This window comes from Mus caroli, unplaced genomic scaffold, assembly GCF_978045245.1.
Source record: "Mus caroli unplaced genomic scaffold, Mus_caroli_1 scaffold_18, whole genome shotgun sequence".
NCBI lineage: Eukaryota > Metazoa > Chordata > Mammalia > Rodentia > Muridae > Mus > Mus caroli.
The window spans coordinates 76,914,334-76,941,460 of NW_028227273.1; the positions used below are offsets into that span (position 1 = coordinate 76,914,334).

Here is a 27,127-nt window from a genome sequence, read left to right on the forward strand (position 1 = left end):
GTAGGAATAAAATTATTTTGAGGAATTTATTTATCAAGCCTAATGTTGACTTTTCCTTCAGAGTTCTTTTTCTATTTTAAGAAATAATAAGGAAAGAATGCATATAGACATAGGAGTAGAGGCACGAGCAGGGAAGAAAAGGTTCCTGTGTTTTTAAGATCACTTCAGATATTACCACACTTGGTTGAGGCAAATACCTTGGGTGTTAAAGTATAGGGCTGTTCCTGTATGTTACCATACTCCCCCTACTTCCTAGGTGTCAGGCCTTTGAGCCACCATCACACAGTTAAAACTTATTTCCAATGACCAATCAGGGAGCCTCAGCCTTTCTTTGTTTAAAATACTTCTCTGTGGAATTTACAGGTCCAGGCATTCTTTGAAAATCAGTCAGAAGCAACCTTGCAGCTTCGGTGTGTTCAGGAGGCTCTGGAAGTGATTCAGCTGAATATCCAGTGGATGGTCAGGAATCTGAAAACGCTCTCACAGTGGCTGTAGCACTCACAGTTGATCCTCCGGTGCCCATGGCTCTGCTGCTTTAGCAAAGGTTGACTGAAGGCCAGCCTGCTGCTGAGTTGTTTGCACTGTTAGGAGTTCTAGTTAGCTCAGGGCCCAATTGTATTTTTCATATCTTTTCTGAAATGTCTTTAGGCAGTAGTTATTTATTACAAAATTATATTCACCTGTATGTCATCCATCTACAATAACAATGAATAATTTTTCTTTGACACACAAATGGAGAAAAAAGTCAGATTTGAAATTTTGTTTTATTTCTTAGTGTCCAGAGTATGACTGTTACAGTGCAACCAAGGAAGGTCTGCTGGAAGAACCACTGTGTTTGTAGGTTGCTGATTGATCAACTGTTTGTTGCTTCTTGTTAAATAGATACACCTGGGTTTGGTAGTGCAGTGGCAAAGACATTGAAGGTGCAGCTCTAGACAGATGACCTCAGGTGTTCTTTAAACCTGATTGGGGGTTCTTTAAAAAAAGTTTTGTCCAGTTTCCAATTTTTTCCTGCAAAATAGCCAGGTTCTAAAAAATTTTTCATATTTCTGTTAAATTGAACAGCTGAACAGTCAGGCTCAAAGTTTCAGTTTTCCAAATATTTAACACTTTCTGCTTCATCTTTATGACACTATGTAGGAAGTGTTCTGAACTGAGTTAATATTAATGACTTTACTCATGAGTTCCAGTACCCCTAACTTTGTATCCTGGTAAGGCCTTCCATCGGCTTTCTCCTGTAGAGGAGCACTCCGTGCTTGGGAGGAGGCTTTCTCCTGGAAAGGAATTGTACTCCATGCTTGGGAGGATTTCTGTGAGCACTGGTGGCTTTGTCATTACTTTCACCCAAGAATGTAATTTAAGTTGCTGTTTGAACCTTACAAGTCACACCCTCTTCTCTGTGAATCACACCCATGTGTGGGTTTTATTTTATGTTACAGTGTATATTAGAAGCATTTCTTAAATAGGATCTTTAAGAAATTAAAGCTTTTTATTTTGAAGTTCACCATAATACCTTAAAGGAATAATGAAAATGTGGAACAGAAGGAAGTTGAAAATATGGTGGGCTATGAATTCTTTTTTTCACTGTTAAAAACAGTGTTTTTATTTAGTTGAAAAAAATTACAGGTTTTTTGTTTGTTTGTTTGTTTGTTTATCATGGCCAAACTACGTTAAACAGAGTGGCCAAGGATCAAGCAGAAGACAAGAGAGGGAGGGACCCACAGCAGATTGGGGCGCTTTCACTCCTTCTGAAGGACAAGGATTGTACTTGAATTTTTTGAGCTATGCAGACTTATTCCTAGATTGTTGTGTTTCTTTGAATCTTAGGAGAGAAGCTTTCTTCTTAATAACTCATGAGAATTCTATATTTTGTTTGAAAACAGTGTCTGTGTACATAAAAAGGGAATTACTCATTTGTGAACACTGAAAACACTCCACAGAGTCAGACATAGAAAGGCCACTTTTTTTTTTTATTCAGCTGTTGTAAAGTTAGAATATGTGGAGTTATATACAAAGTTATAGTTTATTTTATGAGAATATTTTTATATAATAAAATTTTAATGGCTGACAAGCTGAAAAATAGCCTGCTTTAATCCTAGAGTTTGCTCCCAATTTCATCTTTTCTAAACAGTTTTTGTTTGTTTGTTTGTTTTTTAATTTGTGCTTTTTTTAGTAGAAAATGTTATTCCTGAGAATCATAGAATCATCTTTCTATTTTAGAGAAATAGGTAATTATAGATCTCTATTCCCCTTGTACTTTTGGTAAATGTCTGACAGTTCTGTTTATACTGAAGGTTAGTAGGGTTTTATATTTTCAGAGTGAAGGACAAATACTCTTGTGGGTTTTGGTTGTCCCTTTTCATTTTTTACCATGCTGTATTCCTAGATTATACTTTGATAACAGAGTTTAACTTTTGCTACTTCTCAAGATCAGTTCAACCTTGAGATTTACCTGCCCATCTTTTTGTTGATCTTATAGTCTTTGTAATTCTGCATATGGCAAATCTTGTCCTAAATAATACTTTTTTCCATGTATGAGTGTGAATGTTTGTGGTGTGCTGTGTTGTAAATAAAGCCTTATGAGGATATGGGCTTAAAAAGAGGTAATCCTTGATCCAGTGCTATTAGTAGCTGCTCGTTCCCAGGATGCTGGAGCCATATTTTAAGTCTTACCTATAACCTTCACCTGACTTTTAAAAAAATTTTGGTAGGCCCAGAATTCTGTATGTTTTCATGTTTTGTTAGCTTGTTTAGCTTCTTAGCTAACTCAAAGTCAGTTCTGTATGACTGAGAGGTGGCATTTGTAGTCTGAGAAGTATATTGGTAGTATTCAAATTTCCTTCCTCTAAGATTTAATTCTTCTCTTTGTGCTTTTAGGAAGGAAAATTGAAGCACGGGGGTCAGCTTGTGCTTTGGGCATAAACACACAAAATACCTGACAGCTTTGGGTAGCAGTTGAATGAGCATCCTGGTCACTACAAAGAAGGGGTGTTCTTGGTGAAAGGTACATCTTGATTAGGAAAGATAGAATTGGAAATCTACACTTGAGAAAAAGAATCGATTGGGAGATCTGAGAGTTTATTAAAAGCTGGGAATTGGAGGAGACAAGTTTCCTCTGCTCATATGACATTAGATAAAATAGAGTAGTGTAGTGGTCACGCCCCACCCCACCCCACCCCAGAGGCTCATGCTCTCTTCTGTCTCATTGTATCAGTCATTGTCTCAGAGTGTTCACAGACTTTCTTGCTATCATAGGTTCTACTTAATTTTCTTTGCCATATGTGTTTTTATTTTATGAGATTTTAGCCACCATTGGAGCAAAAGCTGCCAGAAGAGTCCTGGGTATAAATAAACAAATCCAGTTGCATGAGGTTTACTGGGTCCCCAACAATCCTTGCTGATTATTGGGAAGCAAGAAACTAAAATTAAGTCTTGTGTTGTTGCATGATTGTCTGTTGTTAAATCGGATTGTAAAGATGGTTACTTAATCTGAAGAACCTGAACTGATAATCTTCAGCCAGGCTGCTGAGCACTTACATAAGACCATGTGTTGTGTGGGCTCTAGGATAGCGCGGTATGTCTCAGGTGCTCTGTTGCCAAGGAGTGCAATGAGTTTGCATCTAGGAATGCGTTGCTTTACATAGGCCTCTAAGGATTGGGACCATGGGTATAATGTAGGTCTTCTTACCTTTGCCTTACTTTTGTTTATGTGGAGTTAATAATTCTTCTTATTATTCTTCTTCTTATTCTTCTTCTTGGTAATGTTCTGTCTTCTCATGTTTGTATTTCTTGAAACTCAGGTATATGTTTTTGCTGGGGTTTTTGTTCTTTTATTTTGTTCTTAAAGCTCTAAAATATCAAAAAAGTTTCAAATGAAAAATAGAGGTCCCAAAGTATGACAGATGACTCTTTCCCCATCCCTTATTGCCGGGTTAGTCAATAACTAGTAGAATACGTGATTGACCTTTAGAGAGTTGTTGAGGTTTTTGGGCAGGGGGCGGGGAGGTGTTAGTGTTGATACATATTTTGAAACATATACTTGTATTTTTAGATGTTTTTATATTTTATAAATTTTGTCCTGTTAATGAAAGAGTGAAGTACTGCTTTCTGATAATCTCTCCTCTTCCCATATTGCCTACTATAGCCAAAGTTGTAGAATAATTTGATTTTAAGTTTTGAAACAGTGTGAGTTTCAAGAGGGGAGCAAGGTAGCTTCTTTTAAGAGTGTGTAGAAATAGTTTTGCTGCTATTTGGCACTTACTTAATGCTGCTCTCTCTACATTTTTCTTGTGGACATGTACATAAGCCGTGCAAGGACACACAGATGTTTGGCAATAACAGAATCATAATAGTACCTGTTGTTTTGCTCTAGTCTTAGGAACTTAGATTGTCTCTCATCCTTTCAAACATGTTATAAATGCAATGCCACTGTATTTCACTTTGACTTGTCTCTGCATAGGCACTTAATTACCATTGTGATTGGGTATGACTGATTCTTCCCTTTTTCTTGTTGCCTCTTAAGGCAATAACTGTGTAGAAGAGAGTAGAATAGTGCTTACTATGGCCTTTTATTACTGATTCATTAGGTTCTATGCCCTTCAAACATATGTGAAAATACCTGATGAAATGTGGAAGACTACATGTGAACAGTCCTCTCTTCTTCTCACCTCTTACAGCCTGTTGGCTATCTGAGTGGAAGATGGAGGGAAATGTACTTAATGTCTGTATATATGTTCTTACTACTGTATTGCTTTAATTCGCTGGGTGATCACAGTGGAAGATCCCCAATGTACCATGGAGTTAAGATGTATAGCAGTGCCCTCTTTCCCTTTATTGCCTCGGTACAATACTTCTTAAAAGTATTTTGAATGTTTGAAAGTTGGGTTTGGGTTTCTGGTGGTGGTTGGTTGGTTGGTTGGTTGGTTTTTGCTAGTCTGGAAAAGCAGTTTGGAGGCAGAGTGTATACTTTTCAAGTGTATAAACGTGTTGTCGCTGTGCTTTTCCTTCCTTGTTTTCCCTGTCCTTTCTGTAGATTTATGAGTAAAGCTAGGAATCTCTCTAAGAGGTTTCTTCCTTATGTTGGCCATGCAGTATCTAGTAGCATTGACAGTGATCTGGAGCTGCTCCTTGGGGATGAGGAGCTGGCATCCGATTTTCCTATGTGTTTCCCTAGGTGCTCTTGCTTCTTAATCACTTAATGCATTTCATTGGGTGCCTGTCCTGATGAACTGTGGAGCTCTGAATTTAGTGTCCTCCTGTTCCTGTTCCATCTCTGTGAGTAGGCTTTTCTTTTTAGTTTTTTTTTTTTCTCTTAACTTTAGTGGGGACTAAGGGCGAGAAATATATTCTTTATAAATATAAATAATTTTGTTACTATACTGTATTATTTCATTTGGTACTGAATCCTTTACATGGGCATTTAAGTACCTAATGAAACGTGGAGGTCCGGATGTATGAAAACTTCCTCTTTTCCCTTTTCCTCATTGCCTCTGTGGGCAATAGTTGTAGAATAGCATAGATTTTCTAATTCTCTTCCACCCAGAGGGTGGAAGTATGTATATACTTTAAAATGTAAATATAAATTTTTTAATCTTTTTGTTGTTACTTCATTTGTACCTAAATCTATTTGTGGACACTTAGGTACATAAGGAATATTGAGGTTCATTCTATGAAAAATCTCCCCTTTCCCTTCCCTCATTGCCTGTCTGGGCAATGGCTTGTAGAGTAGTTGTGTAGTTTTGGCATGGGGGTGTAAGGTGAGAAGAGTTCTGGGTTTTTACTTTTTTGGATGTATTTAAAAGTCTGTCAGTTATTTCAGTTTTTCACTCTCAATCTGTGTTTGTGTTATCAAACAAACCAAGAGTCTATATCTATGCCCAGAAGTGTGGAACATCTGCCCCTCACTCTGTCACCTGTGCCATATTGCAGTAGTGTATACGTACTATAAAGCTTGAATTCTTGTTATGTCTGTTGCTTATAGCATAGCTTGTTAGAGAAAAAGGTAACCATATTATATATATGTATATATGATTGTAAATGCCTTGTGGTGTTAACTTCATTTTGAACGTGGTCCTTGGTGCGACTATTTTTACTCTGTACTTAATGAACACTGAGATTGATTCTATGAAAACTCTCCACAGTCCCTATCCCTCATTGCCTGGTGGGCAGTGGTAGACTAGATGTTTTATTTGCTTATCTTTTGTTTGCTTTGTGGGGGGGTCTGGGTGTTTATATATTTTTAATGTACATATAATATTGCTATATTCTGTATATTATTCCACATAACACCAGTTCTTTGCTGGAATTTGTAGATAAATAATGCAACATTGAGGTCCAGAGGTATGATAACTCTCCCGCTCCCTTTTCCTTATTGCCTACAGAGGCAATACTTTTATAACTTGTTTTTTTAGGGGGTGGGAATGGGATTGCTTAGGTGGGTAGTGGTTAGGGGAAAGGATGAGTGCATGATTTTAAAATATATTTTTTTATGGTACTGATTAGGCCCCTAGTCCTTTACATGGATAGGTGGGTACCTAATCAAAGTTGAGGATCAGTGTATGACATATCTCCCATTCTACCCTTCCCTGGATGCCGGTATTGGCAAGAGTGAGTAAAGCAGCTGTGTCTTATTTACTTGTTTTGGATTTATATTTTTGATAGTAGACTATTCTTAATATAAAGTTGTCATGTTTTTATTTCATTTTGTGTTTAGTCCTTTGCCTAACTGTAAAGAACATCATGAAAATTAGTTTCATAAGATGACAGCACATTGTTTCTTGCATATTCCTCATTTAATAGTAGGTAGTACATTTGATTTGTAGCTTTCCTGGTTATTCTGAGATATATATGTATATATGTATACACACATATGTATATGATACAAATATTATACATACATATTTAATTTTCTCCCTTGCTCTCATTGTTTCCCTTTAATACCTACTCCCTTGAAGGTTTTTACATGTACCTAGAGAAAGAAAAGAAAAAAAAAAAAAAAAACCAAAGGCTCATTACATGTTGAGTGTCTGACTGAAAGTAGCCCTGGGACTCCATGTGTAACAGTAGCAATGGGATTGCAGCAAATAAGATGGGAGAAGGCACTCAGGTATGGCTGCATTGTGGAAACCAATCATATCCAGCATTTCTGGTGTTGATTTAAACTGAGATGGTGAAAGTCAAGCTTTGGTTTTGTAAATGCCAGAAAAAAAACAGAGAACATTGCTCAGTAAACCTGAGTTTAAATGGCCTCAGTGGTTGAGGCCAGCTTTGAAGCTAGGGTGTTAATATCTGTGTTTTCTGTAACTAATCTGAAGAGCCCTCGAGAGTAGTGTGTCTGTGAAGCCTGAAGTTCAGATTTATCTCCAGAGTTCTTTTGATTGATCTTAGTACCCAGGAGAAGTCATTGTGATTCTTAGAATGGACCATTGGAGTGATTACTGCTTCTCTGGTGGCTGACAAACAACATGGTCCCAAAAGAATTTCAGGGGTAAGACCTTTCGGTCTTAGAACATCCACATGTGGCAGGGCACATTGGCCCTTTCTTACCCAGAACTCTTTTGTGTGGCTGCATCTCTTTCTCCAGTTCTCTCTTAACTGGAGCATTCCTATTCTTTGTCCTTTTGCCTTTAGTATCTGCGTTGTTGGTAGACGCCATCTGAAGTTACACTCACAAGTTTAAGCAAATGCTGCCTTCTCGTCAGCCTTGTGATTCTGTGTGCATTTCATGCAAGGGAACCTGTATGTTTGCTCTCTGCATTCTTACATTTCATATTGTCTCTTCTTCCACCACATGGTAAATGTTATGACTACACATTTGTCTTCATCAAAGAAAATGCATGTGAAAACCTCTCTGTCCTTCTTTCATCTTAGCTTTGTTTTGTTCTCACATTTTTACTGATATTCCACGAGGAAGATTTGCCATATCCATTTAGGAAACATTGAGCGATAGATAGTTCTCCTAGAAATTCTCAAAGACATGTTATTTGCCATATCAAACTCTCAGGAATGTATTGGAAAATTATCCTAGTAACATTGCTGTTACTTATACCTGCTGCTGGAGGAAAAAAGTTTATTCATGACACATTTACCTTTGATCATAAATAAAAGAGAAAGGGCCACCTTTTTGGAGTTAGTCATGGTAGTCATTAGTGATATTTTTGAACCGTTTTTAATTTGAAATACTTCAAAGGAAGTAAAGGTCATGGCTTAGCTCAAAGAAATGCTCCAGAAGTTGGGCTGTTTAAATCATCAGTACAATAACATACTGTGTGTGCGTGCATGCGTGTGTGTGTGTGTGTGTGTGTGTGTGTGCACGCGCGCGTATGAAATGAGAATTGCCACATAATTGGAGCATTTGCATTCATCCGCAAATCATGTTGAGACAAACTGTTGTTGGCTGTCGTGATTAGAGCCAAGTGTTCCTGTGGCTGTGAGGAAGAGTTTTTCTTGCAAATACTTTGGGAAGTGATTACTTCGAAACTTACAAAGCTATTGCCTTTTTTTTTTTTTTTTTAAACACCAGTAGTGACCTTCAGTTCCTTCAGTCTGAGTTTAAGGGTAGAATTCTAAATTTGTATTCTAATCTGTCTTTTGTGGAAAATTTTGAAAATTGTATGTATATGTAATATTGTATATGCAAATTGTGTTGTTTTACTTGTTTTGCATATGACCAGCACTGACTGAAAGGCATGTTTAACTATAAACACTGTTGCTTTCTTTGTGAAATGAAAATAAAAGTATTTAAATACAAATATTGTATGGATTCATCTTATAAGACTGATTATATATTAAAAGTATTTCATCTCAGATTCTGAGTTTCATCAGAGCTGTTCCCATATATATTATCTAAATTGCTTCCTGCCTCACTCCAGTGTCCTTAACACATAAAACTCAAATGAACCCAAACTCACACTGTGAACATTTTGGGTTGCGCAGTTATTTGCTTTGAGAGACTTGTGCACACTATAGAATTTTCAACATGTACCCTGACTACTGATGCTGGTTGCATCTACAGGTAACCAACTGCCCATAGCAACCCCTCACTACTCTGGCCCTTGTGAGAAACAAAAATGTTACTTCATAGATAGAAAAATGTTCCCTGGACTGGCAATTAAAACTGTGTGTGGGTGTTTGGGACAACAGGCTCAGTAAAAGGGGAGCTGGTTTTAGGGCAGTTACTTACTTGCACAGGTGCAATCCTTATGAACACTCAGGTCCTGTAAGTGGCAGTTGGCTCCACAATAACTTCCTACCTAGGTTACTATAAAACCACTGGAAGCTAACAGTTCCCTTGCTTTGATCATATAAGTCATACCAGCCCTACTCAAAGGACATTGCTACAGTTATGTTCCTTGTTAGGCCCACAACACCAGCCTATTCCATCTCCTCGATCGTGAATTGGGAACGTTTTAGGTTTCTAGATACAGTAATGAAAACTAGTGTTCTTTTACTGTAATCTCTAGCGTTTAATGTTGGACATTTGAAGACAAATCTAGTGAGTCTCTTAATTCCCCAAAGACCCCAGTTTGGGGATTTAAAAGCCTTTATGTAGTACCTTTTTAAAAAGAAAATTATGATGATCATTGACAATATTTACAAAATGCTCAGAAATTGCAAGGATTTAAAAAAAACTGGCTACATGTTTTATAATCATCGATACCAACTGTTAAATATTTGAACACTTAGGAAATAAGGAACACTTAACTCCACTAGGTTTGGGATGTGGGTATTGAATTGAGAAAGCTCTCCTTATTTTTCAAAACCACAACGCGGAACAATGAGATTTCATGCTAGCCTTCTGCTTTTCTCTCTTCTCAACAAGGCTTCCCTCTTTTGACACGCACTGCCTCCAGAGTTTACTGAGATTTGTATGTGGACTGGCATGTGCTGTAGAGTGCTGGTTTATCATCAGAGCAAAAACATGCCTTTAAATTACCAATGTCACTCACCTTGATCCCCATGATTGGTAAGCTTCCAATGCCTTGTGCTTAATGTGCTTTTATTTTCCTTTGTAGATGGCATCCAGTTTACTGGTCAAAGTCCAGTTGAGGTTAAATGTAACTTTGAGACCACATATTTTTGGTTGGGGGTTATCAAAACCTTCACTTATACTAACATTCAGTCTTTCCCACTCACTTTCATAAAAGAACATAATGCAATTAAAATAGGTATCTAAGTTAAATTGTTGACAAGCACCAGGTAGCAATAGTTTGAAAGAGAAATCTGGGTGGGTTTTTTGTTGTTGTTGTTGTTGTTTGTTTTTTGGTTTTTTGGTTTTTTGAGACAGGGTTTCTCTGTATAGTCCTGGCTCTCCTGGAACTCACTCTATAGACCAGGCTGGCCTCGAACTCAGAAATCCGCCTGCCTCTGCCTCCCGAGTGCTGGGATTAAAGGCATGAGCCACCACAGAAATCTGGGTTTTTAAAAGAGGCTAAACACAGGCAGGAGAAGCCTAGGGTGTCAATATATTCCTTGTTAAGGTGACAAGCTCTTGATTTACAAGCCAAGTCTGGAAAATGGGAAGCCTTTTTTGTTTCCAGTGTCTCTTCTTCAAGCATGTCGCTGCCACATGCATCTTTGCACAGTAACTAGTATTGGTATCGTTCTGTGTATGTCAGATGTGTCTAATTTTTTATTTCAGCAGAAATTACTGAGATATTACTGTTACCACATGGTTAACAAATGCTCCATGACTTGAAGAAATTACAATATTGAAAAGCTTCAGGACAGATGGGCACTAGGAATAGATCATCCCTAGAGAAAATGTATTCTTCCTTTCCCAGGAGCCATAGACCACCTGAAGCTCCTAACCAAGGGCTGTCCCAGAAAGCATAAATCCAACTCTGGTCATTAAAGGTACCAGCTGAGGCCGGGCATGGTGGTGCACGCCTTTAATCCCAGCACTTGGGAGGCAGAGGCAGGTGGATTTCTGAGTTTGAGGCCAGCCTGGTCTACAAAGTGAGTTCCAGGACAGCCAGGGCTATACAGAGAAACCCTGTCTCGGAAAAAAAAAAAGGTACCAGCTGCTTCCTAAGATGCCTGTGTGTGGAGATGATTCCTGTAAATTGAATAATGTTATACAACACACCAGCTAGGGAATTATAGAAATAAAGTCTAATATGCTTTTCTTTTTGCAAATTTAAGCCTTGAATTTGCATGTATTTTATTCAAGGAACAGTATTATATGTCAGAAAACAGGCCAGCAAGATGGCTCAGTCAGTATCGGTACACACTGTCAGGCCTGAGGACCTGAGTTTGATCCACATCATGGAAGAAGAGAATTGACACGCACATATTGTCCTCTGACTTCCACATGTGCTCTAGTATTTTCATCCTGTCCCTACACATAGTCATAAACAAAAAAAGAGACAATTCAAATGCATGCAGTTATATTTGTTTTACAACTGAAATAAATCCCTGACTGTTGGTGAATTTTGGTTAATTATAAGGAAACTGTAAACTAACTTTTGGTTGATTTATAGTGTAGATAATATTTACTTGGAGGTAATATTTATTTGGCCATGTATGTATGTATGAATTATGTAACACAAATATATACAGAGAAATTGATCAAATGTCTTAAGATCTCAGATTGCTAGTGCTGGAAGGAACCTTGTAAACGATCTAGTCTATCCACACCATTTTATAGACAACGAGTAACAGATTATACCTTAGCTGAAATCTCACATAATATGTTTAATTTATATGTGTATCTAGCTTAGATGTAGATTATGTGCAGTGACCCATAGGACACTGTTTGGAATTTGAAGCAATTCAAAGAATTTACTTTAATGAGAAAAAAAATTATCCTGTTATGAGTTCACTATCAAAAGAGGTGGTGCATTATTGTGAAATTAAGCTTGGATATAAATGGTTTGAACTTACTGATAATGTAAATGACCTAAATACCATGACCTTGAAAAGGGAGCAGAGCCCTTTTCATATGTTTTGATGAAGTGCATTGCACTGAGGTAGCACTGTCTCTGTTGAAGGCAATACTGTCAGGAGGTTCCGACTGTCACCATCAAATCATATAGCAAGGCAAATGATTACCATCGGTGAAGTAACAAGTGCTGTGTTTTCTTTTTACAAATTTAAGCCTTGAATTTGCTTGTATTTTATTCAAGGAACAGTATTATTTGTTAGAAAACAGGCCAGCAAGATGGCTCAGTCAGTAACGGTACACACTGTCAGGCCTGAGGACCTGAGTTTGATCCACATCATGGAAGAAAGGAAATAATACTAGCTTCACTAACTAGGCTTTTTTAAAAATCCATTTTCCTAAAGTACTTGGAATTCAGCCTCAAGTAAAGCATCTACCCTCGGCTGCAGACTTCTGTGATTTCTATTGCTAGGAGATAAGAACTTTCACAAGGTTTAGTTCTAAGATAGGTGTTTTCAGGTCATTTTTGGTTGGTTGGTTGGTTGGTTGGTTGGTTGGTTGGTTGGTTGGGTTGGGTTGGTTATGAGAGAGCATAGCCTAAGTGTCAGATGTCCTGCCTGTGTACATCTTGTAGTCTCTCTTCTACCTTTAGCATAGTTGGATCCAGAACTTAACACTTAGTCCAAGATCTTCCCTTTCTCCATAATGTGCTAAAGCCGACATGTTGCTGAACAATGTAGGATTTCCCAGGCAAGCAAATGAGGAAATCTAAGAAAATTTACCTCCTGAGCCTCTTTTTTTTTTTTCTTCAGAGCATCTCACTTACCTGGCCATTTCTAGGGAATCTTCTTTCACACACACATTCTCACAAACTCATGCATTGTGCACACATGGGCACACACATACAGAGAGAGGGACATAGAGCCCTTGCTGATTCCTCACTTCTGAATACCTCCTTGAAGTGTCTCCTTTAGAGCATTGTGGCTCAGTGTCAAAATCCAGATCCAAAAGACCAGTATAACAGGAGCTCAACAAAATTGGCCTCACCATTTAAAAGGCTGGTTTGTGGCCTTTTGTATTGTGGCATCTCTTAGAGTCACTTCTCACAAATTACTCAGTATTTGTTATGAAGAAAACTATTGTTCTTATAAAAGGAAATTTTAAATCTTTATATTAGCAAATAATTTTGTTAGGATTTTCTAGGATAACATGAAAACTGTCTTATAATTCCTGGGCACACAGAGACTTTGGGTAAGAGAAATCAGCCTCAGACTGACGAGGCATTCAAGATGTATTTTTCATGGGTAAGGTAATTTATTCAGTAGCTGTTGTGATCTATCTAATGTAATGTGTTGCGTTTTTTCTTGCTGGATGAGGTGAGCGCAACAGACTCCAGTGTTGATCATTTTGGCTAAGGTCGCCCCCAGTGAGTCCTAAGAGTGTCTTACCTCCCAGGTCTCTGGTACCTTTCTAGAGGATTCCCCCCACCTCCCACTCCATGAGGTTGCTTATTTCTATTCATATATGTATTTTTAATGAAATTTAAAATTTAAAAATAAATAAATAAATAAAAGCAGTGCTCGTGATTGAAAAGATGCCAAAGAAGGAATTCCAGGTAAAGTGGTCTAAAATAGAAACTATCCCTTTTATATTTAAAGGGGATCTAAAGGATAGTCTGTCCAATAATTATAAATAATATTTGTCAAAAACTGTCAAAGAGCAGCTTTGGAATCACAGGATAAATAGAGGTAGGTAGCGACATATGGCAATGATGACTGGGGTCAGTGCTTTAGCAGCTGATGGAGGTGAGCACTCAAGAGCTGATGAGGGCCTATGCTGATAGCAACTAATTGGGGGCAAGGAGAGGGGTGGTGCTGCTGATGGCAGCCAGCAATTAGAAAAATTTCTCAGCAGACTTTTCTCTAAGGGAACAAAGCTGGATCCATTGGGGTTGCTACTCCCAGTGAAAAATTCTAAACTCTTCTAACTCTTTAGGGGCCTGCAAGAAAGAAAAGGAAAGAGAGAAAATTCATAAACACACACACACACTGAGTATATGTAGCAAAACAGGCTCTAATAACTTAATACATATATACATACATGCCTACAGAGAGGCAGACATACATAACATGTTCACACATTGAATGGATGGAGCAAAGCTCCAACAAGCAGGCTCCAAACATTTCACACATACACATATATACTTGTTTACATGTCTACAGTTATGTGTATATGTAGTGTGTAGTTTTTGCTACCCTGCTTTAAGCTCCAGGTGAACAGTGCTACCAGCCCCACCCAGGTTCCCTTGGATCTGTGGATGAAACACACACACACACACACACACACAAAACCTACTTACAACCTGCCTTATTGGCTCAATTGCTGGGCACTCCCATGGCTAGTATGTCCCTTCCAATACTCTTAGTTCAGAACCCTAAATCTACCCTCAGCTTAGTTATGCTTCTAACATCTCTCCTGGAAAAGCAGCTTATGGCCGCTCTGCCCAAGATTTCACATGGCTGGTCACCTTTCTCCCTCCAAAGCATGGCGAAATTTCACTTTCTATTCCTGCTTCCCTTAGCCTCCTGCAGGGACTCAGAAATCCCACCTCTTTGCTTCTGCCCAATTGGCTCCTAGCATCTTTAGTCATTGATCAAGAACCAACAGGGAACAGGACTTTAGCATCAGAACCACCTGCTACACATATATGCACATATACACACAGCTGGTGGATGGAACAGGCTCCAACACACTTTATTTTTTCTTCCATAGCTTATATATCCCAGCAAAATCTTTCAAGCAGTATAAAATTACAATATAATTATATTCTATTTTTCTTCTAGTGAATGACTATGGAAAAACAGTATGTTCCCAATACCTTTACATAAAAAACATTATGTAAACAAAACAAATTATTCCCAAGAACCCATATATATTCGTAACTAAGCAATTTATTATAGATTAGCAAAGTGTGAGCAAGCAAGGTAGTTCTCAACCAGTTTCTCTTACTGGCAGGCAGCAATTAAATATAAAATCCATGCATTTGACCAGATGCTAACAGTATTTCATGATGAAAAGCACAAGTTAGTTATAGAAGAGAGTTTCCTCAACATTTAAAAGGAATCTACGAAAACCATACTGTTAAAATTATCTTTAGTGTTGAAAAAAATGAAATTAATTTCTTGGGCTGGAGAGATGGCTCAGTGGTTAAGAGTACCGACTGCTCTTCTGACGGTCCTGAGTTCAAATCCCAGCAACCACATGGTGGCTCACAACCATCTGTAATGAGATCTGACACTCTCTTCTAGTGCATCTGAAGACAGCTACAGTGTACTTAGATATAATAATAAGTAACTCTTTTAAAAAAAAAAGAAATTAATTCCTTTAACAGTAGTCTTTTCAAGCTATTTCTATCCAGCATCATTTGAAAATTCTATTCAAGAAACTATGTCAAGAAAATTTTTTAAAAGGTGTCAATATTAGAAAACAACATACCAAATTACATTCATTACAAATGGCATAATCATATGTGTAAAAAACCTTAAGGTGCACACCTACCAATCTGAATATAAGCCTATTCTAGGCCATAAGTTTGCAGAGGATAACATCAGTATATAGAGGCAGTTTCTTTTTAAACAGTAACAATGAATGTGATCAGTATGAATTAAAGAAACTAATTTCACAGACTAAACACATACTCCAGTGGTAGAACCATATTTATTGTGCATGAAATACAGTTTTTGATGCCTAGAATCATAACAAATGAACACAGATAAGGGAGAAAGAAGGAGGCCATTCAGTATTTGTCCACCAAAATCTATTAAACAATGCTCAGATAAAGAACTTAATAAATCATTTATTAAATGCTCTGTTTGTTCATGAATAGGAGGAGATTGAATAATGTTAAGATGAAAATACCTCTAAATTGATCTGCTGAGTCAGTACAATTTCTGTAATCCTACTTAGCCCCTTTGTTAAAACTAAAAAAATAAAAATAAAAAGGCTCTAAAGCACCACAGAACCTTAAAGAACCCAGAGAAGCCAAAACAGATTTGAAGTAAGAAAAAACAGATTGTGTTATACTAACACAATCTCAACCTCATAGCCATACTACTTGGAATGATGTAGACTGATCAACAGCACAGAACAAAAATTCTAAATAAATGCTTATATTTAAGGATAGTGATTTTTGACAAGGCGATGAGGCTATCATGGCAATTCATTGAGGAAAAGTTCTCTGTAACAGTATTGCATTGCATATTCACATGTGAAAGAATAAACTGGAACCACTTTCTCTAGTTCTATAAAAATAATAATAATAATAATTCAAAATGGACCAAAACCAGAATTCTAATGGCTAAAATTATTAAACTCTTAGAAGACTGAGTAAACTTTATGACCTTGTATTAGGGGACAGTTATTATTATATGACAACAAAAGCACAGACAATGAGATAACATAGGTAAAAAAGAAAGTTCACCAAAATTAAGAACTTTCTGAAAGGCTACTTTCAAGAAAATGAAGAAACAACAGAGAATGCCACAAAATATTTCTAAATCTTATACAATGAACTTAATAATGAAAATATAACCCAGATTAAACAGGCAAAAGGAGCTATGACTACATGGTTAAGAGCACATTGGGGAGCCGGGCGTGGTGGCGCATGCCTTTAATCCCAGCACTCGGGAGGCAGAGGCAGGCGGATTTCTGAGTTCGAGGCCAGCCTGGTCTACAAAGTGAGTTCCAGGACAGCCAGAGCTACACAGAGAAACCCTGTCTCGAAAAAAAAAAAAAAAAAAGAGCACATTGGGTTTCATTCCCAATATCCATGACTTGCTACCACCATCAGCATCTCCAATCTCAGGATGCACCACCCTCTGGGCACTGCACACACCTGGTTCACAGATGGATGCCTGAAAAACACCAAATACACACAAAAAACTTAAATTTAAAAAGTTGAAGAATAAAATAGGCAAAGACTCTGAACATTTTCTACAGAAAATATTCAAATAGACACTAAACATCATTAGTCAGCAGAAAATGCAAATCAAAACTCCCTAGATTTAGACAATATAGTACATTAATATAATAGAGTATTATTCAGTATGAGAAGGAATGCTACAATGTGGATGAACCTGTAAAAATTCTGTTAAATGTAAAAAGCACACATATTGTTTGAAACTATTTATTGGAAGGAAATTTGTGTCTGCCAGATGGAGGAGGTGTATATAGAATGTTTTTTTTAACGAGCATAGGGTTTCTTTATGAGGTGATGAAAATGTTTCTGGAATTGAACACAGGTGATGATGTTACAATCTTATGAATTCAAAATTATTGAATTTTATACTCTATCCACATTTTGTAATGTGTGAATTATATCTTAACAAAAAACTAAAATTATGTATAGCAGAACAGCAATTCTCAGGGTTTTTTCTCTGGGTTGCTTTACACTTTCAAAATTATTGATCACCCCAGTAAGATTTTATTATATGCATTAGAACTAATATTATCCCTGTTTGAAGCTAAAACTAAGAATTTGAAAAAATGTTGAATTAGAAACTTACTTTATAACAAAGGAATCTGATTACCTCTGATTTTATGACAAATAACTACATTTTCCAAAACAAAAAGCTATTGTTTTACATTTTTGTACATCCCTTTCAATGTCTGACCTAATAGAAGGCAGCTGGATTCTCTAACCTGCTTTTTCATGGATCTGTTGTTATGTTTTTGTTGTTGTTGTTGAAGTGTAAAACAGAATTTAGCTTCATATAAATATGCAATTGGATATAGGGAGATTCAGATAACTTTTACGATTTCTTGTGGATCACCAAAGACCCACAAGTTGTAATTTACGAAAGACTAACTACAGTATTAATAGGACAAAAAGCCATTTGTGTAGCCGGTGTTTGTGGGTTCTTTCTTCTTCTTCTTCTTCTTCTTCTTCTTCTTCTTCTTCTTCTTCTTCTTCTTCTTCTTCTTCTTCTTCTTCTTCTTCTTCTTCTTCTTCTTCCCTTCTCTGTCCTTTCAATCCCCTACCACTAGATAGAAAGGAAAAAGAATGGAAGGAAAAGAGGGCGATGTTATTGATAGACTGCTTTCTGCAAGTTCCTTGGGGCAAGTATGAACTTCACTGTCAGGATATCTAATTAATTCTTCTTCTTCTTCTTCTTCTTCTTCTTCTTCTTCTTCTTCTTCTTCTTCTTCTTCTTCTTCTTCTTCTTCTTCTTCCCTTCTCTGTCCTTTCAATCCCCTACCACTAGATAGAAAGGAAAAAGAATGGAAGGAAAAGAGGGCGATGTTATTGATAGACTGCTTTCTGCAAGTTCCTTGGGGCAAGTATGAACTTCACTGTCAGGATATCTAATTAATTCTTCTTCTTCTTCTTCTTCTTCTTCTTCTTCTTCTTCTTCTTCTTCTTCTTCTTCTTCTTCTTCTTCTTCTTCTTCTTCTTTTCCCTTCCCCTCCCCCTCCCCCTCCTCCCCTCCCTCTTCCTCCTCTTCCTCCTCCTCCTCCCCTTCCCCTTTCCTTTCCTCCTTTTCCCCTTCTTTCCCCCTTTCCCCCTTTTCCTCCCTTTTTCCCTTCTCCCCTTTTTCCACTTTTCCCCTCTTTTTCCATTTCCCCTTTTTCCCTTTTCCCCTTCCCCTCCCCCACCTCCTCCTCCTCCTCCTCTTCCTCCTTCTCCTTCTTCTTCTTCTCTTCCTCCTCCCCCTCCTCCTTCTACTTTATACATGACTATTAACAAAGTACAGCCAAACAACAAACTACCAACAATGATCAACAATACCTCTTTGGGGCCTTATCCTTTATATACCCTCAGAAAAATTCCCAGAATTCCAAACATCACATAATTGAAGAAACTATCTTCAGCTGGCAAAACCATACCTCTGCTAGAGCATGAGGCAAATTATATTCAGCTGTTGTGGACAGTCTGAAGCAACTCCATATGCCACATCTGGGATTAAAACAAAAATATATTCCCTAATATTTCTGTTTTTTAAAGAAACCAAAATTCTCACCACACACTTCAATAAATATTTTTTCTTCTGTCTGTATAAAGACCATTGGTGTATCTAAAACTTTAGCTGAGCCTAGTTCTCATGAACACTTTGAAGCATCGTGTAGTGGTAATTTGAAAAGCTTTGTTCAGAATTATGAAGATCCTCAAGAGGGCTGTTAGTTTCATTATATCTTCAAAAAGAAAAATACAATTACTATTGTCACTATTCTTGTTTTACAATATTAAGAGATAAAGTTATTGAATAGCTGTCTATGTATAATAACAGAAGTACAAACGTTATCATAGGTAATAATGTCAAAGTAACAAGCTTTTTTTTTTTTTTCCTTTTCTTTTCCTTCCCTCTCTCATCTCCTTTCCCCTTTCTTTCATGTCACAAGTCCAGGCTACCCCTGAACTAGTTGTGTAGCCAAAGAAGACCTTTGAACTTTTAATACAAATGCTTCCTCACACCAGTGCTGGAGTTGTAGGTGTGCACCACCATGCCCAGTTTGTACAATGCTCTAGATTGACACCAGGGATTAATACATATCATGTAAGTTAACACTCTGTCAACTAAGCTAGATCCTCAGTACTCAGGATTTAAAAGTTTTCACTTAAAATAATTATAGCTTCACGAGAAATTGCAAAGAGGGAACAGAAAATATCCTATATACTCTTTACTCAATGTCTCTAATGGCTACTTATATAATTACAGTACAATATCCAAGCAAGGAAACTGGCAGGGGTACAGGGTGCCATTTTTATTACATGCACAGACTTATGCAATTACAGTGACAACTAATCTATAGAACCTTCTAAGAGGGGTAGAGACCCCTCTCCCTTTATAACCTAACTTCTAGCAGAAACAATCTCAATTTCATCTATAATTTTATTTCCAGGATACTGACAAATGGCTACATAGCATGTGACCCTTTCACCTTTGCTCTTTTCACTCCTCATAGTTTCCTTGAGACCCATCCAAGTGACTACATGCTTCTTCAGCCGTTCATTCCTTTCTTTTGGCAGACAGCATTTCATGGTATAAATGCAAGGCAGTTTGTTTAACCATTTCCCTTTGGGATTTCCATTTGCCTACACCTTTGATTATTTGATATTATTACTCTAATTTGCATTTCCTTAGTGCAGAGCATCTTTTGTAGGCAACATCTTTTATATGTTATTATTTCATTACTTTATGGGAAATTATCCACTCAATACTGATGATTGAGAAGCAGTGATTTGTTAGTGTTCCTCCGTTAGCCATGGTGTTCCTTCACTAGATCGGCTCACATCTTAATTGTGCAAGTAATTTGCCATTATATAACCATCTGCTTCAAAAATGAATAAAAATAAGTACATTGTAAGTACTTTGTAGTCCACTATGCAAAACATTTAAAATATGCAGACCTTTACTATTACCACATGTTTTTGAAAAATAAAATGACTACGAGAATATTTTGGTGTCACTAACTAATTCTAAAGCACATATAGCTTTATCGACCAGTGATTTTACACTATCAGCAAAAACATCAACATAGTAAAAATTAAGAAAATGCTAGGAAAATTGTACTGAGTCAGAATTCCCCTGAAAGAACCTTTTGTGCTGTCTTATTTTCTTTTCCTGTTGCTATAATAAAATATCTTGTCAAAGACAATGCAAGGGAGAAAGCATTGATTTTAGTTCACAGTTTAAGGGTGCAGTCCACTGTAGCGAGGGAAATAAAGGAAGCATTAACTTAAAGCAACAGATCATAATACATCAACAATCAATATGCACAGAGCAATGAACATTTGTTCTTAGCTCACTTTTTATGTAGTTCAGAATCCCATCTAAAGGAATGGTCCACCCACATTGAATGAGTTTTCCTGCTACAATTAACTTAAATGAGATAATACCACTACATGCATGCCTAGAAGCTAATCTAACCTAGATAATTCTTCAGAGGTGTGTCAGGAAGATTATCTTCAGATTCTAGATCTCTTATAGTTGACAATCAAGATTAACCACCTTTATTCAAGCACTTGGGAGGCAGAGGCAGGTGGGTCTCTGAGTTCAAGGCCAGCCTGGTCTACAGAGTGAGTTCCAGGGCAGCCAGGGCTACACAGAGAAACCCTGTCTCAATAAAGAAAGAAAGAAAGAAAGAAAGAAAGAAAGAAAGAAAGAAAGAAAGAAAGAAAGAAAGAAAGAAAGAAAGGAAGGAAGGAAGGAAGGAAGGAAGAAAGATTGAATGATTAACCATTGTTAACTATGCACAAAGATCCACATACCACTTCTCCGTTAGGAAAAAATATAAATACCTGATGCTTATTGTGATCAAATACATCGAAATAAAGGTAGATTCATAAAGGGAGACAAATGAAGATAGACGAAGGGTCAGCGAGGGTCATCTCAGGACACCCCACAATCTCACTATTTTCCTTATCCCTTTCCCCTGATTGTGAACAATCGCTTTTGTTGGGAACCTCTGAAAAATATGCTAGGTTATGTCTGTAGATTATTAGTATCCACAATGCTTCAATAGCCCCCTCCTAGAGAACTTGATACACTGAATTGTGGGTGGGGTTTGTGTCTGCCTCAATAAAGACTGATTACACCAAACCTAAAATCCAGGTGTGGGGGAAACAAACCAATTTGTGATGACCCAATGAAGTTCACTAAATATTGTGTCATGATATTAATGTCATGACACTTAATTCAAGGGGACTATAGAGTATAAATTTATGCAGTTAATTTGTAAGGTACCCTGAGGCAATGCATGAAAAGAATGTTGTTTTACCTGAGACCTTCCTTATGTCAGCTTTAAAAGCCCCACATTCCAGGAACTCCATCATAGGCCAATGGACAAGTCAATCGTTGCGTAGAAGAACCACAACACAACAGCCATCTACAGCTATCAGAAATAGGCACGTAGAGCTGATGCGTGCAAGCAGAACTGTAAGATTACATGGGCAACGTTAGAGCCAGCAGGATCATCTACCTTGATTTCTGATGCTTCTCTGTCCCTTCATCTACCTACTCATGTGCCCACTTGTACAAAAGCTTATTGAACATTGTCTTAGTGCCTGAAAACCTTGTAGGCTAGGAAGACCTTTAAGGCCTGAGGGTACTTCTCACTTTTCCTAATACCTATTGCCCTTCGAATAAGCCTCATTTTTTTTGAATGGGTCTTTATTCTTTATAATCATGCCATGTCTTAATAAAAAAATAATTCTCTATTTTGATAATAGAATGCTTAGGAAATATGACTTGAAAGTTTCACACCCTTTTGAATCAGTGCATAAAGACCTCTTACCTATGGCTTATACTCTGTAGCGCATGTCAACTAGTGCCCTCCTGGGTGGGACCTGCTTTGGAACAGTGATGGTTGTGTATCTTAATGGGTGAGAACAGCATAATTAGGTAGTCAGTATGGATGAGAAAGAGTTCCCTAAGGAATTCTAGGTGTGCCTACTGAACCACCTTTTTTCAAACCTTTTTTTAGTCTGACCTAGAGAAAGGCAGACTAGAATTATGTCAGATTCTGTCATGGGTTGCTCTTCAGCAGTGAAGAGGTATTAAGCAGATGTACACATATTGTTTTTTAATTTGCATAATTTTTACAAATGATAAAAAAAAAAACACTTTTGTGCCAAGTGATGGTGGCTCATGTCTTTAATCCCAGCACTCAGAAGGCAGAACAAGTGGGTCTCTGAATTCAAGGCTAGCCTTGTCTACAAAGTAAGTTCCAGGATAGCCAGGAATACACAGAGAAACCCTGTCTTAAAAAGAAACCAAAAACCAAAAACCAAAAACCAAAGAAAGAAAGAAAGAAAGAAAGAAAGAAAGAAAGAAAGAAAGAAAGAAAGAAAGAAGAGAAAAACCTCAACCCAAAACAAAACAACAACAACAACAAAAAAAAAAAAAAAAAAAAAAAAACCCATGTTTTGAAGATGCCAGAGCACACACATAGTAAAACAGATAACAAGTTAAACACATTCAAATTGTTGCCTGGGGGAAAGGAAGCCAACAGAGGGAGAAAAGTGGGGAAAGAAAGAAAGAAAAGGAAGTTGTGTTGACTGACATGAAACTATAAAACAGATTGACTAATAGAATTTTGATATTTTTAAAATTTGTTTTACCTCCCAGCTCAAAATACAAAGAAACATACTTAGCTGTAACGACCATTTCATAGTTATTTGCCTTCACTATATGCAGTGTTTTTCTGGTCTTATTCTTTCCTTTTATTTCTGTTTTATTTTGTTAAATGTGTGTAGAAGTCAGAGGACAATTTGCAGGAGTCAGTTTCTTCCTTTCATGCTATGGATACCAAGAATTGCTCTCAGGTCCTCAGACTTAACCACAGATGCCTTTAATCGCTGAGTTATCTTTGGTGACCCCTCTTTTTTTTTCTTTTTTGAAAGAAAGGTGATTTTATTAAAAAGAAAAACAACAAAAAGGGAGACGGGACCAGAGCACAGGTTAGTCAATCCAGAGCATAGGTTAGTCCATCTGGGCCTTCAGCGTCCTGGTAGTGATCTTGTCTTTTTCAATGATATGGCCAATAATACCTATGCCTGATACAGCATCCCAGTCCACACCATTCAGCATGGCCTGAGAAATAGTTTCAAACAGGTGTTCTGGATCCATGTCAGACTCCCAGAGAGATTCACACATTCCATACATTTTTCCGAGCAGACACCACTGACTAAGAAGTCATCAGTCACCTTGGGGCAGCCAATGAGGTTCAGAGAGCAAATGAAGGGCTTCAGGTCCAAGCCAGCAATGACAGGCTTTGTGTAGTAGGGACCAAACTGTTTCTCATACAAGAGATTGGCCACCATGCTCATCTCATGCTTGACCTGCCTTCAACTCATACAGGTTCAATCAGAACTTGAGTCACTGGGCAACCGTCTGGACGTCAGTGGCCAGGCCGGCCAGGCCTATGTAGAGCCTGTCACCCATGGGAAAGATCTTTTGGAAGTCTGTGGTCACCATCTGAGCCTGGATCCTAAAACGCTTGTCTACAGCGATGGCCACACAGTTCTTTCCCTTCATTGCCATGCCAGCCCCTCCATTATAGGACATACTAGACATGAGTTGCCTGCAAACTGGCTCTCGCCTACTCTTTTATTTAGTGCTTACAACCCAATAAATGTAAGTGTTACTTTCATAATGTCACAGGATACATATAAATGGAAATTTCTATACCTCTTTTCAGAAAAAAGTACATTCCTAGGTAGTAGTGAGAGACCAAACCTTTTGGGTTCATACTTCATCTTAGAGAACCTGACCTACTTAAGGTTGAACTGGAGTTAAGTAATAGACTAGTACCTAGCACCAGTTTCTGGGTTATACTCCCACCCCCACCCCAAACAAGACTTGAGTCTAGCACCAGTTTCCAGGTTATTCCCCAACAAGGCTGTACCTTCAGGTTACAAGCCTGCCCCTGACACTTCACTTCACTTAACAGCCACACTTGGTGGCTGTTAAGCCACCAAGCAGGAGGAAAACAGAAGCTAAGTTTATGGTTTGGCCCCCAGCACCAGCCAATTATGTTAAAGGCCATAATGGCCCCCCAATCAGATGTGTGCCTCTATAAATGCTTGCCTAAAGCTAGGCTCAAGGATCCACTTTCCTGCTATGTCAAGGTTGGCTGGGATCCCAAGCTAAGAGCTTGAATAAAAAGACCCTAATGGAATGCATCAGAATCAGCACCTTTGTGGTCTTTTGGGGTAACATTTCCTGGCACAACAGTAGTTCTTCCTGCTAAACCAGTTTGTCAGATACTCTAAAATCAATTACGTACATAAATGTTCACAGGGAAGGAGCAAAACTATGTCACTTTGCTATTTTATGTAGGTAGATTTTGGGCTGGACTCTTTTTCCTTTCCTGGAGCTGGAGATTGGACTTAAGGCTTCAGACATCCTAAGTACATGCTGCGCCACTGAGCCTTCTCATTTCTATTTCTGACTGAGATTTGGCACTACTCTGTGATAAGCAAACAGTTCCCTAAAGATATGCACGTACTTATCCCAGAAACTGTTACTTTCTTACCTAACATAGCAAAGCAGAATTGAGTTTGCAGATGGAATTAAGGCTGTTAATCTGCTGACCTGAAAACAAGGCGATTACCTTGGATTTTCCTGTTGGTCCCACGGAAACCACAATATCCTCAGAAGCAGATAGAAATTTAAGGATTTTATGAATGTACCACTGAAACCCATGGTTCTTTGCTACAAATGCAAAAGTAATATGCACAATTTATCTGTGAGTATAATTAGAAAGTTGAATATAGTCACGTGCTACAGAGCTTTACTGCAATTCCTAACACTGAGAAAGGAGCTCTAAGCTCCAGGAAGTTATTACTAATGCCAAGTAGTGTTGCTTGGCAACAGAGAAAAAAAAAGCACTAACCAATTTCAGATGCAGCCAGCTGGATACTAGAGTCAACCTTTTCCAGACCTGTCTCTTGATACAAATTCCTAATGGTTTTCATCTTTAACTAAGTCCAGAGATAATTCAAATGATATGTAAATATCACTACCACCATTCATGGCAGATTCTCAAATGTGAGAATTTATAGGTGGCAAGAAGTAGAGAAATACTGGCTTCAGAGAATTCCTTCTGTAACAATCATATCTAAATCAATAAGTATTGGTATCTTTTGGGCCATAGGTCCATTTGAGACTTTCTGGAGAAATACAGAGATAGACTTATAAACATTTTGTTGCATTTTAAGGGTTTTTCAGGATCTGTGTTTATAGGCTCATATTGTAACCACTTAGAATGATATATTTTTTAATGTTGTATTTTATTTTAGTGAGGAATAAAATTCAAAAGATTTACGTGGAATAAGATTCATGTGGAATAAACATTAGAAATGGCCTTAGGTTTCTATTGCTGTAAAAAAGACCAAGACCAAAAGCAAGTTGGAGAGGAAAGGGTTATTTTACCTGGTGGCTCTCAGGTCATAATCCTTCAGTGAGGGAAGTCAGGACAGAAACTCAGAACAGGAACCTGGAGGCAGGAACTGAAGCAAAAACCACGAAGGAGTGCTGCTCACTGCCTTGCTCTCCAATACTTGCTCAGCCTGCTTTCTTTCTTTTTCTTTTTTTTTTTTATCCCAGCTGCTTTCAGGTGATTTTTTTTTTCTGTAATTACATATTCTTTCCCCACAGTGTCAGAGTTGGTAGTTTCTGTGAGGCAAGACAGAAATATAGAGTTCCTGTCGATCCCAAAATGGCGCCTCAGAAAAGAGAATTACATTGACCCCTCAGGACTTCCTTCTTTACTACGACTTTTCTCTTTCTTTCTTTTTTTTTTATAACTTCTTTTCCTTTATTTTATTAGATATTTTCATTTACATTTCAAATGCTATCCCCAAATTCCCCTATTACCCGCCTCCTGCCCTGCTCTCCAACCCACCCACTCCTGCTTCCTGGCCCTGGCATTCCCCTGTACTGGGGCATATGATCTTCGCAAGAACAAGGGCCTCTCCTCCCATTGATGGCCGACTAGGCCATCCTCTGCTACATATGCAACTAGAGACACAGCTCTGGGGGGGTACTGGTTAGTTCATATCGTTGTTCCTCCTATAGGGTTGCAGACTCTTTTAGCTCCTTGGGTACTTTCTCTAGCTCCTTCATTTAGGGGCCCTGTGATCCATCCAATAGATGACTGTGGGCATCCACTTCTGTATTTGCCAGGCATTGGCATAGACTCACACAAGAGAGCTATATCAGGGTCCTGTCAGCAAAATCTTTCTGGCATGTGCAATAGTCTCTGGGTTTGGAGGTTGTATATGGGATGGATCCATGGGTGGGGCAGTCTCTGGATGGTTTTTCCTTCTGTCTTAGCTCCGAACTTTGTCTCTGTAACTCCTTCCATGGGCACTTTGTTCTCCATTCTAGGAAAGAACAAAGTATCCACACTTTGGTTTTCCTTCTTCTTGAGTTTCATGTGTTTTGCAAATTCTATCTTGGATCTTCTAAGTTTGGGGGCTAATATCTGCTTATCAGTGAGTGCATACCATATGTGTTCTTTTGTGATTGGGTTACCTCATTCAGGATGATATCCTCCAGATGCATCCATTTGCCTAAGAATTTCATGAATTCATTGTTTTTAATTGCTGAGTAGTACTCCATTGTGTAAATGTACCACATTTTCTTTATCCATTCCTCTGTTGAGGGACATCTGGGTTCTTTCCAGCTTCTGGCTATTATAAATAAGGCTGCTATGAACATAGTGGAGCATGTGTCCTTATTA

General features: G+C 37.9%; 1 protein-coding gene and 1 pseudogene across 1 annotated transcript in view; one reads left to right on the plus strand and one right to left on the minus strand.

Annotated features, from left to right (window-relative positions):
- Lnpep (leucyl and cystinyl aminopeptidase) overlaps positions 1-7,004 on the plus strand; it is an 89,428-nt gene extending 82,424 nt beyond the window's left edge. The window contains exon 18 of the mRNA XM_021186305.3: positions 364-7,004. Coding sequence (XP_021041964.1) covers positions 364-495 — 132 coding nt within the window. The 3' untranslated portion in view covers positions 496-7,004. The remainder of the gene's footprint in view (positions 1-363) is intronic.
- A 16,357-nt stretch (positions 7,005-23,361) lies between these two features.
- On the minus strand, positions 23,362-23,955 carry LOC110284351 (proteasome subunit beta type-3 pseudogene; annotated as a pseudogene).
- Between the last annotated feature and the right edge of the window lie 3,172 nt (positions 23,956-27,127).